The sequence below is a fragment of the Mus caroli genome, chromosome 7, assembly GCF_900094665.2.
Source record: "Mus caroli chromosome 7, CAROLI_EIJ_v1.1, whole genome shotgun sequence".
Classification (NCBI taxonomy): Eukaryota; Metazoa; Chordata; class Mammalia; order Rodentia; family Muridae; genus Mus; species Mus caroli.
Genome location: NC_034576.1, coordinates 124,296,264 through 124,314,102, shown reverse-complemented (window position 1 = coordinate 124,314,102; position 17,839 = coordinate 124,296,264). Strand labels below are relative to the sequence as shown.

The following is a 17,839-nucleotide window of genomic DNA, read 5'->3' as shown; positions in this document are numbered from 1 at the left end:
CTCCAAATAGACTTCTATTGGTTTTGTAATTTACCTAGTGTGGTGGTTTGGATTAAATGGCCCCCATAGACTCATATATTTGAATGTTCGGTTCCCAGTTCGTGGAACTCTTTGGGAAGGATTAGGGTGTGTGGCCTAATTGAAGGAGATATGTCACCGGAGGTAGGCTTTGAGGTTCAAAAGCCCATGCTAGGCCCAATCCCTCTAGCTGCCTGTGAATCCAGATACAAAGCTCTTAGCTTCAGCACTATGCCTGTTTGCTTTCTGCCATGATGATCATGGGACCACCCTCTAACACTGTAAGTAATTACAATTAAATTCTTTCTTTTGTAAGAATTGCTTTGGTCATTGTGCTGGATAGTTTCATCACTATCAACCTGACACAAGCTAAAAATCATCTCAGAGAAGGGAACCTCAGGAAAATGGCTCAGGCTGGAGCCATTTATATACACACACACACACACACACACACACACATATATATATATATATATATATATATATATATATATACACATGTGTGTATATACACATGTGTATATATACATACATATATACATACATATATACATGCACACATATATGTGTGTATACATACATACATGCATACATACATACACACATATGTGTGTATATTATATACATACATACATATACATATATATGGTTATTATCTCAGGGGAGACCAAAGGGACTGTAAGTGAAAAGACCTGTCCCCTGAAACTTGGGGAAGGAAGGTGAAGATACGTGGTGGTATTGTAGCTGCCTGTAGGAGGAAAAAGAGTTTGAAGGATAGAGTGTACAGTAGTGTGAAGCAGAAGGACTGGGGCCACAGTGTTTTGGGTTTTGGAGATAATAGTGCTAATATCTCCACATGTCATGTGAAGAACTAATAAAATAATAAAGAGCATAAGCATTGAGGTAAGATGTTTGAATTTTAGTCCCAGCTCTGGGCTTGAGTCTTGCCCTGAGGCAGGGGAGATGGCTCAGCGTTAAGGGCACTTGTTCTTGCATGGTACCTGGGTTCTAGTCTCAGTACCTACATAGTAGTGCTTCACAGCCATCCCTAACTCCAGTTCGTGGGGGATCCAACACCATTTTCTGACCTCCCTGGGCATCAAGTACACACGTCAGACACAGAGATACATGCAAGCAAAACGCACCATAAAATAAGGTAGATAGATCTTTTTAAAATAAAGATTAAAAAAAAAAGGAATCAGCGCAGACCGAGGCACGTTCTCTAGCGTCAGCCTCAGTTGGTAAAAATCCCTCCCAGGAAAACTCAAACTGTCCACATTTGGTGCCAAGGTGGAGGGGACAACGTGGGTGAAACGTGGGTGCAATGGGAAGGGCGGGGTCCACCACAGGGTGAGGTTTCACCTATAACTGCTCGGCCAGCTGGCTGGGGGCGGGATGGGGGCGGAGTGTCCCGTGGAGAGAGCTCCGCTATTGCCTGAGGCACTGAGGGAGCTGGATGGAGACTTTGTGGTTGCCCAGACTATGGCGAAACCAGTCCAGAGGATTCAACTGTGGTCTCCCCTCGGGTTCCTGCTGCAGCTTGTGACGTTGCTGGGGAAACTCGGTCCACAGGTGAGCGCAGGGCCAGGGGGGCTGGAGGTATAGCCTGTCTTTCCCTTGGGCTCAGTTCTCCCAAAAGGACCTCTAGTGAGTGAACCCCTCATAAACTTGGCTGGGAGATGTACCTGCTCAGCCTCTTCTGCAACAGGGAAAGGGGGAGGGTCACGTGGGGAGGAGACAGTAGACATGAAGTCAGGCCTCTAAAGCCGGTTGAGGATCCAGTTTTCTTGGAAAGGATGGTCCGCTTAGGGGCTTCTGCTGAAAAACTGGCTGTGAATCCATGGTTCAGTTTCTGGCTCATTGTGATTCTGCTTCCCTTTGTGTGTGTCTGGACCGCTCTTCCCTACGCTTAGAAATCTACTCCGACCTGCCTGCTGGAAATGAATGCATTCTCTTTGCCCAGCCTGGGCTCTCAGTGTCCACTCCACCTGAAGTCTCTTCACCTTCTTTGCCCCTCACCTCCAGCTAACGGGACAGTTTAGGATTAGACCCTGTGAGCTCTCTCTAACTCAGGCTAGTTGCCTGAATAATCATAGCTGCCAATGAATAATGGGAGTTTGATGTAGCCAGATCCGACATTTCTGGAAAACCTAGAAAATATGAATTTTAAAAATAAAATTTTTTTAAAATAAAAATTTCAGCCTTTAATTAATCCCAGACCTTGGGAGGCAGAGGCATTCAGATAGCTATGAGTTTGAGACCAGCCCGGTCTATTGTAACAAATTCCAGGACATCCAGGACTACATAGAGAAACTCTATCTCAAAAAGTAAAAATATATAAAAATAAAAAGTTACGGTTTAAAAAAAGAGCTGTTAATATTGGACATGGTATTATATTTGCTAATCCCAAAACTCTGAAGGTAGAGACAGGAGAATTGCCAACAGTTCAGAGCCAGCCTGCTCTACATGGCCAGCAGCAGAGCTACATCAGAAGGCCTTGTCTCACAAGACAACAACAACAACAGCAACAACACAAAGATAATTAAAAGCAATGCTTTAAGCACTATAAAGACCAAACAAAATTCTTTTTGGGACAGCTGATCAGCAGGCAGCCTTTTTTCTGGCCCATCTCTCTGTCAAGCTGCAGATGGAAAAACTGAGGCCCAAAAGAAAGAGGATAGCTGGTGGACTCCTGACTCTCCAGCAAATACCACTGGCTACACCCAAGACCCGAGGGTCCTGAAGCAGGATGTGGCCCTAGCAGGGGTGCGGCTGGGCCACCCGGATCTTAGGGTTCCTGCCCTGAGCTCAGCCTCACCCTGTTTGCTCAAGGAGGGCCAGAGCTGTTAAGCGTGCCCAGTAGGGCCAGATGTAAGGTAGCTCCAAGCCTCCTTCCTGCAGCCATCAGGGGGGACTACAGAGCTTGGCACCAAAAGCAGCTGAGCCAGTCTGAGGAGGCAGAAAGGGTCCTCCAAAAACAGGCCCACGTTTGACTAAGGAGAAGAAAAGCAGACCTTGGAGGAGACTCTATATCCCATTTGTGCCATTCCTGACTACCCTGTGCCTCAGTCTCCCTGACCTGTGCAATGGGGATGCTCATAGTTCCTATCCCAGAGGTAGGCTGCATGGATCAGGGAAGGTTTTTTTCTTTGCCACTCTGTCATGATTACCCAAGCTTGAACCACCAGCACCCACATAAAAGCCTATGATTGTGGGTATGAGTGTAACCCCAGTGCTGAGTGGCAGGTGTACACACACACACAAGTGGAAGGCAGAAGCTAATGAGCTAATGTTGGGTATCTTCCTTCATTACTTTCCACCTTATCTTTTGAAACAGGCTCTATAGCTGAACCTGAGGAGCATTCATTCATCCAGACAGCCAGAGAGCTCCAGGACTGATGCATACGACACGTTCCCACCTTTGGTCTATTTTGGAAGACAGAAAGATGTGGGGGAAAGGGAGGAAGTGAGAGTCAAAGTCCCCTTGGCTCCTCCAGCTTGTTCTGTAGCCCCCTCAAACCCCTAATAAGACCAAGTTCATTTTTCTTCCCCTCTCTGTCTCTTCAAACAGAAAAGTCTGGTTGCTTGCGGCAAAGGCAAGGTGGTCCTGGAGCCCTCTGATGAAATGATTGTGTTTCTAGGTCCAGTCTGTCAGGCCAGAGAGCCTTCTGTTTGTGTCTACCTTGGACGGAAGTCTCCATGCACTGAACAAGCAGACAGGGGACTTGAAGTGGACAGTGAAGGACGGTAAGCAAGGAACACCTACCTATCTCTCCCTTAGGTCTCTCAGTGCCGGGGAGTAGGCATTCACCTTGGCATTGAAGATAGGAACAAGAGCCTTAAAGGGCTGGGGAGATGGCTCAGTTAGTAATTTGCTTGCCACACAGGCATGAGGACTTGAGTTTGGATTGCCAGCACCCACATACAAAACAACCACAACAGTGTGTTTCTGGACCACAGCCCTGGGAAGGCAGAGGCAGGAAGATCTTAGCCAGCCAGCCTAGCCAAATTAGTGAGCTCCAGGTTCAGTGGGAGACTCTGTCTCAAAGAAAAGGAGGGTGGAGAACAATTGAGGAAGACATCTCTGACCTTCACACACACACACACACACACACACACACACACACACACCATGGATCCCAGCAAGCCAGTGTCTGTAGGCAGCTTCACCACCTACCAACTGTATGGACTTGGGAAAATCATTTCAGCTCTCTGAGCCTCAATGACTTTGCCTCCAAATTGCAAAGCGGAATGGCAGAGACTGCCTGCAGAGCCTTTGCCACTTGCTGGGCTCTGTATCTGTGTGCACAGGGTAAACACTTGGTGATTTTGAGTATGCTTTACACCAGAGTTGAAAAGAGGTTCTGATTCCATGTCTTTGTCCCTACAGACCCCATCATCCAGGGACCAATGTATGTCACAGAGTAAGTGAACTGGGGCCACTTGTGACTACGGGAGCCATAGTTGTGTGAGAGTTTGGGAGTGGAGCACTTGGGAGTATATCAGAAGTTAGGAAGAGTCTCAACTGATGTGGAAAGGACTCCTGCTGCCCCAAGGTGCCTTCCACAAGGATGGGCTCTGACGGTTTTGAGAAGGTGTAAGGGGGAAAGAACCTTCATGAAAGCAGGGCCATGCACCTAGCCTTCCCCATGTCCCTCTCTGCTCCACAGAATGGCCTTTCTCTCTGACCCAGCTGACGGCAGCCTGTACATCTTGGGAACCCAGAAACAACAGGGGCTGATGGTATGTTTCCCCTCACTACTCGGGATGGGTCCCAGCAGGAGTCCATCAGCCAGAGAGCCAATGGGTGAAAGGACAGTGTGTCAGAGTGGTGTGTCTTTTGAAGCTGTAAGGCAAGGCTCTGAACATTGTAAAAATGCTGTGTGTAGAGTGACAAGTCTGGCTGTGTCCACAAAGCAGAATGTCAGAGCTCTGAGTATACCATAGGGCACCAAGTTAAGGTGAAAATTGTATGGTTAGCATATCACCCACAAATTCAAAGATGTAAAACCAAAACCAAACAAACAAAAACAAAATAAAACAACAACAACAACAACAACAACAAAACCCCCTCATAATTAGCCTGGGTTCATCTGGGTAGTTCTGCTAGTCTGAGTTTGCTCATTAAGTGTTTGAGTCGGCTGGATGGCTCTGGTTCTTAAAGTTGGTGGTTTATGTATATTCATCTTGCCCTGTGCCCCATGTTAAAACCCATAGAAAACCTGAACACAGGAAACTCACGCACATAGTACAGACTCAGGTCTGACTCCTGACTCCAGACAGAGAGAGAGACAGAGAGACAGAGACAGAGAGACAGAGAGACAGAGAGACAGAGCGACAGAGGATGGGTAAAAGGAGGGCAGAGGGCCCAGCCACACTCACCACCAACACTGAGTCCAAACAGCTCCTCAATCTTGCTGAGCCTTTTGTGACCACTGATTTTTTTAATCTTGTGCGAGTGTAGGTTTGCGTGGTTTGTATGGGTGTGTCTGTGTGTTTATGTGCATGTATGTATGTATGTGTTTATATGTGTGTGTACATGCATGTGGTCTGTGTTTATGTGGAGGGTGTGTGAGTATGTGGGTGTGTATGTCTCTGATTATCCTTGTGTGTGTGTGTGTGTGTGTGTGTATCTATCTATTTGGAGGAGGTCATCAGGTGGAATCAGTGAATCCTGTGGAGTCTTGGCACACAGTGTGGGATCTTCTGCAGTTCTTTAAGAGGCTCTATGGCAAAGTGACTGAGGGTGCTGGCTCTGAGGCTGGTCTCCCTGAGTGCCATGAGCTGACCTCCTTGTCCTTTCTGAGCTACAGTTTCCTCTATCCTGGGAAGTGGAAAGGCCAGGTGCCTGGTGAACCTTGGGAGAATGTGGCACACTGTATGCTGTGCATGTTTCTGCTCTTACCCATTCTTGGACCTTTTCCCCCTCAGAAACTGCCATTCACCATCCCAGAGCTGGTTCATGCCTCTCCCTGTCGCAGCTCTGATGGTGTCTTCTACACAGGTGAGTATCTCTGTATCCCCTGGGGGCTAAATCCAGCTAGTAAGAAGGGGGACCTAGGTCCTGTCAGAACAACTTAGCCAGGAACAAAAAGAGCACACACACCTTCCCCTACACCACCATGACACTTTCAGACCCACTTCCCTCCTCCACAGGCAGGAAGCAGGATGCCTGGTTTGTAGTGGACCCTGAGTCAGGGGAGACTCAGATGACACTGACCACAGAAGGCCTCTCTACTCCTCAACTTTTCATTGGCCGAACACGTAAGTCAGATGTTCCCTACGTCTGTGAAGCCCCCTCTTTTCCTTTGGCCAGGCTTGACAGTTGCTATCTAAATTGAAGTCAGGCTAGCCAGTCAATTTTACCATCACTAATAAACATTTTTCTGAGCACTGACCAAGGAGCTAGAGGTATAGTGGTGAGCTTGGTCATCAGACCTACAATTCACATGCTTGAGGAATATCCAGTCCTACAAGAGAGACAGTCTCTGGAGTTGGGTTTGGGAAGGACCACATGACCATTCTCTTGGTAGCTTTGCTTGTGACACACAGAGTACACAGTCTCCATGCATGACCTACGGACCCCAGCCCTGCGGTGGAACACAACCTATCGCCGCTACTCAGCACCCCTCATGAATGGCTCACCTGGGAAATGTGAGTATCCCCTCTTGCAGCCTTACCTTGGAACAAAGTCCCCAACCTGGGAAGCCCTGGGTGACATCAGAACCAAATACTAGCAAATACTGATCCACTGTCCCCTCACATGATGAATGACACAGCCTGACAGATGACCTGGGTTGACTCTGATGATCACATAGCCTGAGCAATACATCTGAACTTCTCCATACTCCAAATGACCCCAGCCAGGTAGCCTGAGGTGACTCCTTGCATCTTAAGGGGCCCCCAAGCAACCTCCCCAATACCCTGCTCAATCCTGTCAGGTCCTAACTGATCTCAGCATGGTGATCGACTCTTGCAGATGGCCCTGTATGACTCCCAATATCACTCTTGCTATTATACCCTTGATATTATATCTATCCTACTCAACTTTCGGAGGAACCTCACAGGTGCTCCTAACTGACCTCTCAACTCTTCATGGGGCACTATGCAGTTAACTCTGGCACATGACTGACCCTGCCGCGGCTCCTAACTGACCCCTTCATACTCCAAGTTCTTCTCAAAGGATCCACCAGCCTCTAAGCCACTCTACTTGACCCACCTTAATACACATCAGTCTGACCATGTCTGTGATTGACAACCTGCATCCTAAAATCTCTCCCTTGAATAATCTCTCGTCTTAACTCGCTCAAATGACCCAGACTCACAGACACACACGAGCCAACTTTGGAGGACCCCAACCAATCCCTTTCTGTTTGAAACAGATTCTGGTTGGTCTTCCTATGTCCCAACACCCTCCATGAACTTTGCACACATTAATAAGCCCCCACCCAAGCTGCTTTCTGGTGTGTCCCATGAGATCTCTCTGACATCTCCCCAGCTGTCTTTCTTGGTAGACATGAGCCACCTGACATCCTGTGGGATGGGCCTGCTTCTCACTGTGGATCCAGGAAGTGGAATTGTGCTGTGGACACAGGACCTGGGAGTGCCCGTGACAGGGATTTACACATGGCACCAGGATGGTCTGCACCAGCTGCCCCATCTCACACTGGCTCGGGACACCCTACATTTCCTTGTCCTGCGCTGGGGCCACATCCGTCTTCCTGCCTCCAGCTACCAAGACACAACCACCCAGTTCTCTTCCTTAGACACCCAGCTTTTGTAAGTGTCCATCTATAGAACCCAGGGAGAGGGGTTCTCGAGGAGTTACAACCTCAGTGGAATACCCAATCATAATGACTCACCAATACAGCTGAATCAGAAGTGTCAAGAAAGTGTCCCTAGGACTCCTGAATAGTCAACGTTTAGCAAGTGATTGAGTTCTGGGAGGGTCCTCTGGGTCTCATCCTGTTTTGGTCTGCAGACACCATACCAACCTGATTGTTCAATACTTTAAGTGCTACCCTTTCTCATGCCATCCCAAGACACAGACTGAAAAAGTCAGGGATTGCCCATTCATTCCATTTGCTACAAAAATGCTAACTGGGAATTTATTGTATACCAGCCATCTACTAGGCTCTGAAAGTCCGACAAAGTCAGTGTTCCTGCCAACAGGAAACTCAGTCTAGTGTGGGGGCAGACATATAAAAGGTAATCACAGCACAGTGAAATAAGGGTAAAGAGACAACTAAATATCTCAGAATGAGTTTAGAAAAGGAGGTGACACTGTGAGGCAGGCATGGTGGTGCATACCTTTAATCCCAGCACTCTAGAGGCAGTGGCAGGCAGATCTCTGTGAGTTTGAGGCCAGTTAAAGCTGCCTAGGGAGACGCCCCTCTTTCCCACCCCTCCCCTCACACACACATAGGTGCCGGAGAGGTGGCACAGTACTTAGAGTGTTGATTGCTCTTCCAAAGGACCCAGGTTCAATTCCCAGCACTCATGTGACTTACAACATCTGTAACTCCAGTTCCAAGTGACCTGATGCCCTCTTTCTGGCCCCTGTGAGTACCATGCAGGTGTGGAGTGTACAGACATACATGCAGGCAAACACCCCTACGTGGAGAAAATACAATGCATTACACTGATAAAGATGATGCTGTAAGCAGCAAAGCTCGGGGTACTGGGTAGAGGGTGATAGAGAGGGGTGGGGTTTGGAGAGCAGGAGGACCAGGATTGTTAGAGTTCAGCCTGTAAGCAAGGAGGCAAAGACTTCTAGAAGTTCATGGCTGCTTTCATTTTCAGTAGTTCAAAGCACTAAAAGAGGAAGAGGGAAAGAAGAGAGAGGTGATGAGTTCCAATTCAGAAAAAATAATTTATTCTTTTTTTTTTTCAACATGATTTCTCTGTGTGACATCCATGGCTGTCCTGTAACTCACTTTGTAGACCAGGCTGGTCTCAAACTCTCAAAGATCTGCCTGCTTCTGCCTCCCAAGTTCCGGGATTAAAGGTGTGGGATACCACCTGGCGAAGACTGAGTTCTTTTTTTTTTTTTTTTTTTTTTTTTTTTTTTTTTTTTTTTACGAGACAGGGTTTCTCTGTATAGCCCTGGCTGTCCTGGAACTCACTTTGTAGACCAGGCTGGCCTCGAACTCAGAAATCCGCCTGCCTCTGCCTCCCGAGTGCTGGGATTAAAGGCGTGCGCCACCACACCCAGCTTGAAGACTGAGTTCTTACTGAGGTCTGGGCTAGGTGTGGTGGTGCATATCCATACTCCCAGTACTCAGGATGCTGCTGGCAGAGCATCGTGAATTTGAGGCTAGCCTGGGCTACATAGTAAGATTCCCCCCATCTTTAAAAAAATGAGACATACATTGAGAAAACGTTATAGATTGTACACCAGTTAGTTTTTCTATATAACAAACTACTACAACTCGTGTAGCTTAAAAGCAATAGACGCTTGCTATTTTTCAAGATTCTGTGGGTCATCCAGGTACAGTTTTGTTTTGCTGTTTGTTTGTTTGTTTGTCTGGAATCATCCGGTGAGTTGGTGGCGGCAACAATCCAGGATAGTGTCACTTACCTATCTAGTAGTTGGTGGGCCACTTGGCTGACAAGGTGACAAGTAGAATCTTTCATTCATATACCATAAGGTCTTTCCCCCTTGTGGGAGAGTAGGCTTCCTTACCCGGTAGTCTCAGGGTTTTAGATAACAGTACTGAAGGGCAACTCCCAACACTCGAGAATCATTCTAGTCTAGGTTTGTGTTATATGTATCTCATTGGCAAGTCACATGGTCAATTCTAGAGTCAACATGGAGGAAAATTCAAAGGACACGGGTAAAGTAATGCAGAAGCTACCCACCAACCTCTTCCTTCCCTCCCTTTAGGATGACACTGTATGTGGGGAAAGAAGAAGCTGGTTTCTATGTCTCTAAAGCACTGGTCCACACTGGGGTGGCCCTCGTGGTGAGAAGGGGATCTATGAGTGGGCTGGCTGCAAAGAGGGGTAGAGCAGAAAAGGGGCTTCTTGCACATGCGACTCTCCATCTTCTGCCATAGCCCCGTGGACTGACCCTGGCACCCATGGACGGTCCCACAACAGATGAGGTGACACTTCAAGTCTCAGGGGAGCGAGAGGGCTCACCCAGCACTGCTGTCAGATACCCCTCAGGCAGCGTGGCCCTCCCCAGCCAGTGGCTACTCATTGGTGAGGCCTCCTGATTTTAATTTGAAGTAGACGAAGATAAAAGACTCTAATCCCGATTTCTAATTTTAAATATGCACTCTCGACACTCCGGCTTTTATCCCTGACACTTAGGATACCACGAACCTCCCCCAGTTCTGCACACCACCATGCTGCGGGTTCATCCCACCCCAGGGAAAGGGTCTGCTGAGACACGAGCCTCAGAGGACCTCCATGCTCCACCTGTCTTTTTTGAGGTCAGTGCTGGGATGGCAGGGGCTGAGGGTGGACCGAGAAGACGTGCATGCAGCCCCTGTATCTCCAGTCAATCTCACGGAAGTTACCAGAAAACATTTTGTTGCTGCTACTACCAGGCATGTTTGAAATGTCAAAATGATATTGGCTTCCTAAATCACAAAGCATACTTCCCAGGTTTTTTCCCCTTACTCTTCAGTGTAAACATTGTAAAATATTCATCAAGTGAGAAATTGAAAACAGAAAAACTATAAAGGCCTGCTCTCCCGGGAGAGATTGGAGAAGCACTTGTAAGTAGCTCAAGGTTAGAAGAAGCAATGATTTTCAAATTACCTAGGAGTTTTCTCCAGTCACACCAAATTCCTAATCTCCAGAGGGGAACCTCATAGTTTCAAGCCTCCGGCATGTGGATTTTAATGACATTCAAAGAGATGTTGGTCTTCAGTTAGGCTTGGTAAACTCTCCTGAGTGCCATGATATTTCAGAATCACGGACAGCACCACGTAGCCCCTCACACAGCCCCTGCCTAGCCCTTCTGCTAAGCCCTGCCCTGGACCCAGTGATGAAGATTTGGGGGTTTCCTCACAGGAGGAAGCTTTCACCACAAGTGAAACCTGCTCTGTTCCTAGCTCCTAAACCTGAGGAGGGAGGATCCAGAACTACATCCCGGAGAGAAAGCTTCAGACTCTTATCCAGGGCTGGGATCCCAAGACCTGCTAGCAGCTACCTTCACTGCCATCCTCCTGGGAGCCTGGGTCCTCTACCTGATGAGGCAGGTAAGTCCAACATCCTGACATCGTTCGTTTTAGAGTCTTCCTAGAGAACTCTGCTTCTCGCTTGCCCACCTTCAGCTGCCTCCGCCTCCCTCCTAGGAGGCCCTGCTCCTATGCTCTGGGAGTCCAAGCTCTACTGTGAACCCAACTCTAGCAAGGTGTGGGGTCCGTCAGGAGGAAGGCTGACACCCACTAAAACCTCTATATTACAGCAGCAGCAGAGCCCTTCAGCACCTGCTGGCCCTCCTGACCTCTCACAGGATGCTCAGGGACAGCTCTCAAGGGACATCTTACAGGACCAGAGGGGATTTCAAAGCCCCTCAGAGCCAGTCCAGCCAGCCCAGGACCCTGAAGGTAAACTTGAGTCAACAAAACTGGGGAGTCAAAGGTAGAGAAAAAGAACAGGTGAATATAATTTGATTTCAAAGTTGAGTCCTCAGAGACCACAGATGGCAGGATAGATCAATAAGGGACAGTCTCCTCGAGTGTCTTGTTATTATTTTATTGTTATTTTCAGGGTCTCTGGTTGTGAATAGAACTGTGTGTAGATCGATCTGTGGTCAGCTAGCTTTTGGAGAGTTTCCTTTACCCATCTGTTTTCTCACTGGTCCAGTGGGAGTACAAACTCCCACCTCAGAGCATCACCGCACTGTGATCATTACTACCATCGTTATTAGCAAGTCAGTGTTGGGAACATACCTAAGTTATGAGAATGTACGCCTAGTATGGATGGAGCCCTGGGTTTGAACCTTAGCACTCATAAAACAGCCATGGTGGTACTCACATATAATCCCTACACTCAGGAAATGGAGGATGGAGGATCAGAAGTTCAAGGCCAGCCTGGGATATATGTCTAAAAAATCATACCTAGCTGATGTTAATAATTGTTTTAAAATAATGTTTTTGGAAATGGTAGCAGCACTAGGAGTGGTTTTGATTTTGTCTCAATGTTCCTCTCAATGTTTCTTGTTTTAATCCTTAGCTTGAGCCTTCAAAGACCCATTGGTGTCTACTCAGTGCTTAAAGGGTATGGCCTGTGCATCTGTTGGCTCTTTGTGCTCTTTGGCTCTGAGCTGGACTGGTGTCTTTTGTAAGCTGGTATCTCCCATTGCTGTTCTTCCTACTTTCTCAGGCCAAATTCCCACCTGCTGTCCACTCACTTAAGCTGATGTCTGTCTGGCTCTTAGCTTACAGTATTATTCACCCATGTCCTCCTCTTCCTTGGGTCAGAGCCCCTCCTTAGAGGAAAGTTCTCTGAGCTACATCTCGAGCCCATGGGGATTTTTTTTTTTTTTTTTTTTGGTTTTTCAAGACAGGGTTTCTCTGTATAGCCCTGTATAGCCCTGGCTGTCCTGGAACTCACTCTGTAGACCAGGCTGGCCTTGAACTCAGAAATCCGCCTGCCTCTGCCTCCCAAGTGCTGGGATTAAAGGTGTGCACCACCATGCCTGGCTCATTGGGGGATATTTCTTAAATGTCTCCACAGCAGGGTGACCCCAGCCCTGAGATGTTCCTGTCATTCATTAACTCCACTGAGTCCAAGTAGATAACCATTCCACTGGGCCCCAAAAACCCTTTCCATGGACCACAAGACTCTGGAGTGGAGTCCATTTGTCTTTCTGCAGACAAAACTCTATTTTTTGCCCAGGGCTATTCTTCCATGTGTGTGTGTGTGCACATGTGTGTGCCTGCCGGTGGCATCTGCTTGTCTTTCTGCAGTCAATATTCTATATTTTCCCAGAGCTGTTCTTGCACACACACACACACAGAGGATCAACCTCTCTCAGCCTCCTCAATGCTGGGGTTACTATGCCCAGTTTCTCACATGGATGCTGGGCTCTAACTCAGTTCTCATAGCAAGGCAGGTACTTTATTGACTGAGACATCTCCCTAATCCCAACCTTACCCATCTTATTTGCACACCAAGACTGTGCTGTGCTGTAGGCGAGGACTGAAAAAGCCAGCATCGCCCTTACTCACTATTCCTGTGCTCACCCTCATCACACTCCTGTCTACTTGAATTCATCTTTTTAATTGAAACAATTCAACGTCAATGAAAAGAAGGGTTACAGTAAGTGTTAGGGGAGACTGCAGACTGCAGAGCAAAGAAGGGAAAGCAAGCATTAGGTGGTAGAAAGTGCTCAAAGTGAAGACACACAGTCAACATCACCCACTCCCCTCTCCAGGATCTATCTACTTGTTCCTCACACTGGTACAGGTGCCATCACTGTCAGCCCTGAGGCACTTGCCTAGCCACACCAACGGCAGCACCAGCCACTGCAGTCATGTGTCTGGCACGTGGGTCCGTGCTCTCAGCCACTGCAGCACACCCAGCACAGAAGGGTGGAAGTCTGGAGAGTGGTCAAGATGGTGGGTGGATCTGGATTACATACAGCTGGCAGAGGCAGGCAGGGAGGATGACTGTAGGCAGAGATCACTAAGAGGACAATATCTTCCTTCCCTGAAGCAGGGCAGCCCACCGTGGTGGGGAAGATTTCCTTCAACCCCAAGGATGTGCTGGGCCGTGGGGCAGGAGGGACTTTTGTTTTCCGGTGAGTGGCAGGTGGAGCTGCAGGCTCCATCTCTTGCAGCCCTTTTGACAACAACCAAAGGACAGCCATCCTTCCAGACTCCCAGATGTGAGGATAGGTCCTCACTCTTTTCCTTATCTGCTCTCTGAACCCCCGCCCCCACCCCTGGACCACCTCTCAGAGGACAGTTTGAGGGGCGGGCAGTAGCTGTGAAGAGGCTCCTCCGAGAGTGCTTCGGCTTGGTTCGGCGAGAGGTGCAGCTGCTGCAAGAGTCTGACCGGCACCCCAACGTGCTTCGCTACTTCTGCACTGAGCACGGTCCCCAGTTCCACTACATTGCCTTGGAGCTCTGCCAGGCCTCCTTGCAAGAGGTGAGGTGGGAGCCCAGGGAGGTAAAGAAGGAGGACTTGGACTGGAGAGTGACATTTTATCCCTCCCTCATCTAGTACGTGGAGAGCCCAGACCTAGACCGCTGGGGCCTGGAGCCCACCACAGTGCTGCAGCAGATGATGTCCGGCCTGGCCCATCTACATTCCTTACACATAGGTACCGTCTTGCTTCCAGTCCTTAACCCCCTGCCGCTCCCCATTAGCCATCACTCACTCTCTCCACTCCCTTCCTGTATGTAGTACACCGTGACCTCAAGCCAGCCAACATTCTCATGGCTGGGCCTGACAGCCAGGGCCAAGGCAGAGTGGTCATCTCTGACTTCGGCCTCTGCAAGAAGCTACCTGCTGGCCGTTGTAGCTTCAGTCTCCATTCTGGTATTCCCGGCACAGAAGGCTGGATGGCACCAGAGCTCCTGCAGCTCCCCCCAGACAGCCCGGTGAGTCTGCCCAATAGTCACAGGGCTTTCACTGTGTCCTATCTCTTCTCTGAAAGAGACCCCCGGGGATAATCTATCCCCTCTTCCCCAAGGCAGTCTCCAACAGGGTCTGTTGTGTAGCTAAGAAGATATTAGGCAATGTCTGGATACATTTTGGCTGGCTTGCCTTGGGAAGAAAGCATCTCTGACATCTCTGAGGCCAGGGATGCTGCTAAACATGACACAGTACACAGGGGACCATCTGCTCCTGACAGTACGTGTCAGTTCCACTGTCTTAGTTAGGGGTTCCATGAGTGTGAAGAGCACCATGACCAAGGTAACTCTTACAAACATTTAACTGGGGCTGGCTTACAGTTTCAGAGGTTCCATCCATTATTATCATGCTGGGCAGCATGGGAGAGTGCAGGCAGACACAGTGCTGGAGGAGCCAAGGGTTCTATATCTTGATGCAAAGGCAGCCAGAAGACTCTTGAATGGGCAGCCAAGAGGAAGATCTAGTACCACACTGGGGGAAGGCTTGAACCTTAAGAGACCTCAGAGCCAACCAACCCCCTCAGTCACACACCTACTTCAATGAGATCACACTTCCTAACAGTGTCACTCCCCATGGGCTAAGCATTCAAACACATGAGTCTAAAGGGGCCAAACCTATTCAAACCATCACAACCACCAGAGTTGTGAAAACCATGACAATGACCTTGTTGACACAGGGTCTTACTACCTAGCCTAGGCCAACTTTGAACTCTCAACTTTCCCACTTCAGCTTCCTGAGTGCTGGAATTACAAACCCCATGCCTGACTTAGAAAATGTTTAACCTTCACTGGGCTTCAGAAGCACTGAGGGACTCACATGCGTAAGAGCTGGGCACAGCAGCCTGTCATTGCAGCACTCAGGATGACCCTGAGTTCAAGCTACATAGAAAAAAAGATACTGCCTCTTCTTGTCCTACTCATGTAGGACCCAATTCCAGTGTAGACTAAGTATTTTAACATTGGGGAAACACCCCTGCCTTGCCCCCTCCCTGGATTGTTAAATGCACTTGGAAAAGACTCAACTGTACCATCCTGGCAGTCTCCTGGTGACAGTCAGTGGTGATCAGGTCACCAGTTTTCACTCTGATCCCTTCTGTGTGTGGCCAGCCTCACTCAGTTCCACTACCTGTAACTCTCTACAAGAAGGAAAACCAGCAGTAGAAGTTCAGCAGGGGCAAAGAAACCCTTTGAGTCTAGTACCACACTGGGGGAAGAAACCCTCTTGAGTCCTGGTCTCTACAACCCCTGACCCCCACTCCCCGGTGCTCTCCAGGTTCAGAGGGACTTTAGCAAGGCTCACTTCCTCCTTTCTTTCTGGCCCCCAGACCAGCGCTGTGGATATCTTCTCTGCAGGCTGCGTATTTTATTACGTGCTTTCCGGTGGCAGCCACCCCTTTGGAGAGAGTCTCTACCGCCAGGCCAACATCCTCTCAGGGGATCCCTGTCTGGCTCAGCTGCAGGAAGAGACCCATGGTGAGAACCAGCAAAGATGGGAGGAAGCAGGCATGAGACGGAGGACATATAACCCATGCTCTCTTCTGCCCTCCAGACAAGGTTGTGGCATTGGACTTAGTGAGAGCCATGCTGAGCCTGCTGCCTCAGGATCGCCCCTCGGCAGGATGGGTACTGGCTCACCCCCTCTTTTGGAGCAGAGCTAAGGAGCTCCAGTTCTTCCAGGTTAGATGATCTTGAGAAGCCCCCTTCCTACCCCCACCCCCCAAGCTTTTGGATCCTGTCTTACTGTTCTATTGCTCTGAGGAGACACCATGATCAAGGCAACTTAGAAAGGAAGCATATAATTGGGGACTGGCTCAGAGTCTCAGATTATCATCTTGGTGTTGTGGTGGAAGGCAGACATGATGCCGCAGTAGTAGCCGGGAGATCACATCTGATCCAAAGTTGCAGGTCAAGAAAGGAACACTGGGCCTGGTGTGGGCTTTTGAAATCTCTAAGCCCACACCTAAGACTACACGTAAATCTTCCCAAGCATTTCCACTAACTGGGGACCAGACCGTCAAACATATGAGCCTGTGGAAGGCATTCTCATTCAAACCCCACTGGTCCTGAACAAGCAAAGGGAACTTGGAGTGGCTCATTTGGGAAAACAGAGCCTTGTCACCTAAGACCCTGGGATCTGTCCATTTGCTCTAGCTGTCCCTGTATGGAAATGCAGTCCTCTCTCATCTTCAGTCATTCATGCTGTGACGTCAATATAGATAATCCTTCTATGAGTGACCTTGGGCAAGAGACTACACCTGAGCTACAGGTTGCCTAGCTGTAGAACAGAGGCAACAATGCTTCCTCCAAGATGGGTTGTGGCATTGAAGCAGGGCATAGGGAAGCCATACTTTCCAGAAGGCCATAGCTCTTGTCATCCTAAGACATTTTGCTACTCTAACATTAGCCACAACATTAGCCTCCTGGCCCTGAGGTCTCTGATACTGGCCACAAGGCTCAGGTGCTCTGTGGGGTCCTAGGATGTCAGTGACTGGTTGGAGAAGGAACCAGATCAGGGGCCTCTCGTGACGGCGCTGGAGGCAGGAAGCTACAAGGTGGTCCGGGAAGACTGGCACAAGCACATCTCAGCCCCTCTGCAGGCAGGTAGAGGCCTCACTTGGGTGGGTCTGAGGGGCAGAGAGCCAGGGGGAAACACCTCTGCAGCTCGTTTCTCTGCCTGCAGATCTGAAAAGGTTCCGGTCATACAAAGGGACATCAGTTCGAGACCTGCTCCGGGCCATGAGGAACAAGGTATGTTCTAGAGCCTGGGTGGGACATATCAGGGATGGTCTGCCACAGCTGAGCCAGGATCCTTGTCCTGCCCGTCCCCAGAAGCACCACTACAGGGAGCTCCCAGCTGAGGTGCGCCAGACACTAGGCCAACTTCCTGCTGGCTTCATCCAGTACTTCACACAGCGATTCCCCAGGCTGTTGCTGCACACTCACCGCGCCATGAGGACCTGCGCCTCTGAGAGCCTCTTCCTGCCCTACTACCCACCAGCTCTGGAAGCCAGGAGGCCAGATGCCACAAAGAGCTGAGACATCCAGAGGCTCCAAAGGCGGACCAAGGAGTTGAGCCTGTGGCTCAGTCTGGCCTCAGGCGTGTCAGAAAAGATGGGTAGCAGTCTAAGGGACTCAGGCTGTTAATGCAAAAAAAAAAACCTCTGGGGACAGGGGACCCTTAAGAAGACCAAAGAGAGAAAGAGAGAGAGAGATGTACACAT

The 17,839-nt window shown here is 49.1% G+C and overlaps 1 protein-coding gene across 3 annotated transcripts; it reads left to right on the top strand.

Moving 5' to 3' along the window:
* Nucleotides 1-1,427: 1,427 nt before the first annotated feature.
* Nucleotides 1,428-17,803, top strand: Ern2 (endoplasmic reticulum to nucleus signaling 2). Of its 3 annotated transcripts, none has more exons than XR_002378388.1 (22): nt 1,428-1,590; nt 3,660-3,765; nt 4,409-4,442; nt 4,689-4,761; nt 5,950-6,022; nt 6,175-6,282; nt 6,571-6,672; nt 7,533-7,797; nt 9,905-9,983; nt 10,077-10,224; nt 10,336-10,457; nt 11,085-11,231; nt 11,441-11,582; nt 13,699-13,780; nt 13,941-14,130; nt 14,206-14,305; nt 14,389-14,585; nt 15,944-16,091; nt 16,168-16,295; nt 17,096-17,215; nt 17,299-17,366; nt 17,448-17,803. XR_002378388.1 is itself a non-coding variant. In XM_021167947.1 (22 exons), exons 1-22 carry the CDS (start codon nt 1,501-1,503, stop codon nt 17,652-17,654), a joined length of 2,733 nt encoding a protein of 910 aa, XP_021023606.1. In that variant the 5' UTR covers nt 1,428-1,500; the 3' UTR covers nt 17,655-17,803. The 3 variants fall into 3 exon arrangements, 2 of the variants coding, with proteins under 2 accessions (XP_021023606.1, XP_021023605.1); XM_021167947.1 differs by having other exon boundaries at nt 17,096-17,219; XM_021167946.1 differs by having other exon boundaries at nt 13,696-13,780; nt 17,096-17,219.
* Nucleotides 17,804-17,839: the final 36 nt, after the last annotated feature.

Bases quoted from the DNA above. Each gene is read 5' to 3' on its own strand.
- Ern2 (XM_021167946.1), top strand. From the start codon at position 1,501: ATGGCGAAACCAGTCCAGAGGATTCAACTGTGGTCTCCCCTCGGGTTC. The intron at 13,781-13,940 runs GTGAGTGGCAGG...ACCACCTCTCAG, and splicing joins GGAGGGACTTTTGTTTTCCG to AGGACAGTTTGAGGGGCGGG. The intron at 16,296-17,095 runs GTTAGATGATCT...GTGGGGTCCTAG, and splicing joins AGGAGCTCCAGTTCTTCCAG to GATGTCAGTGACTGGTTGGA.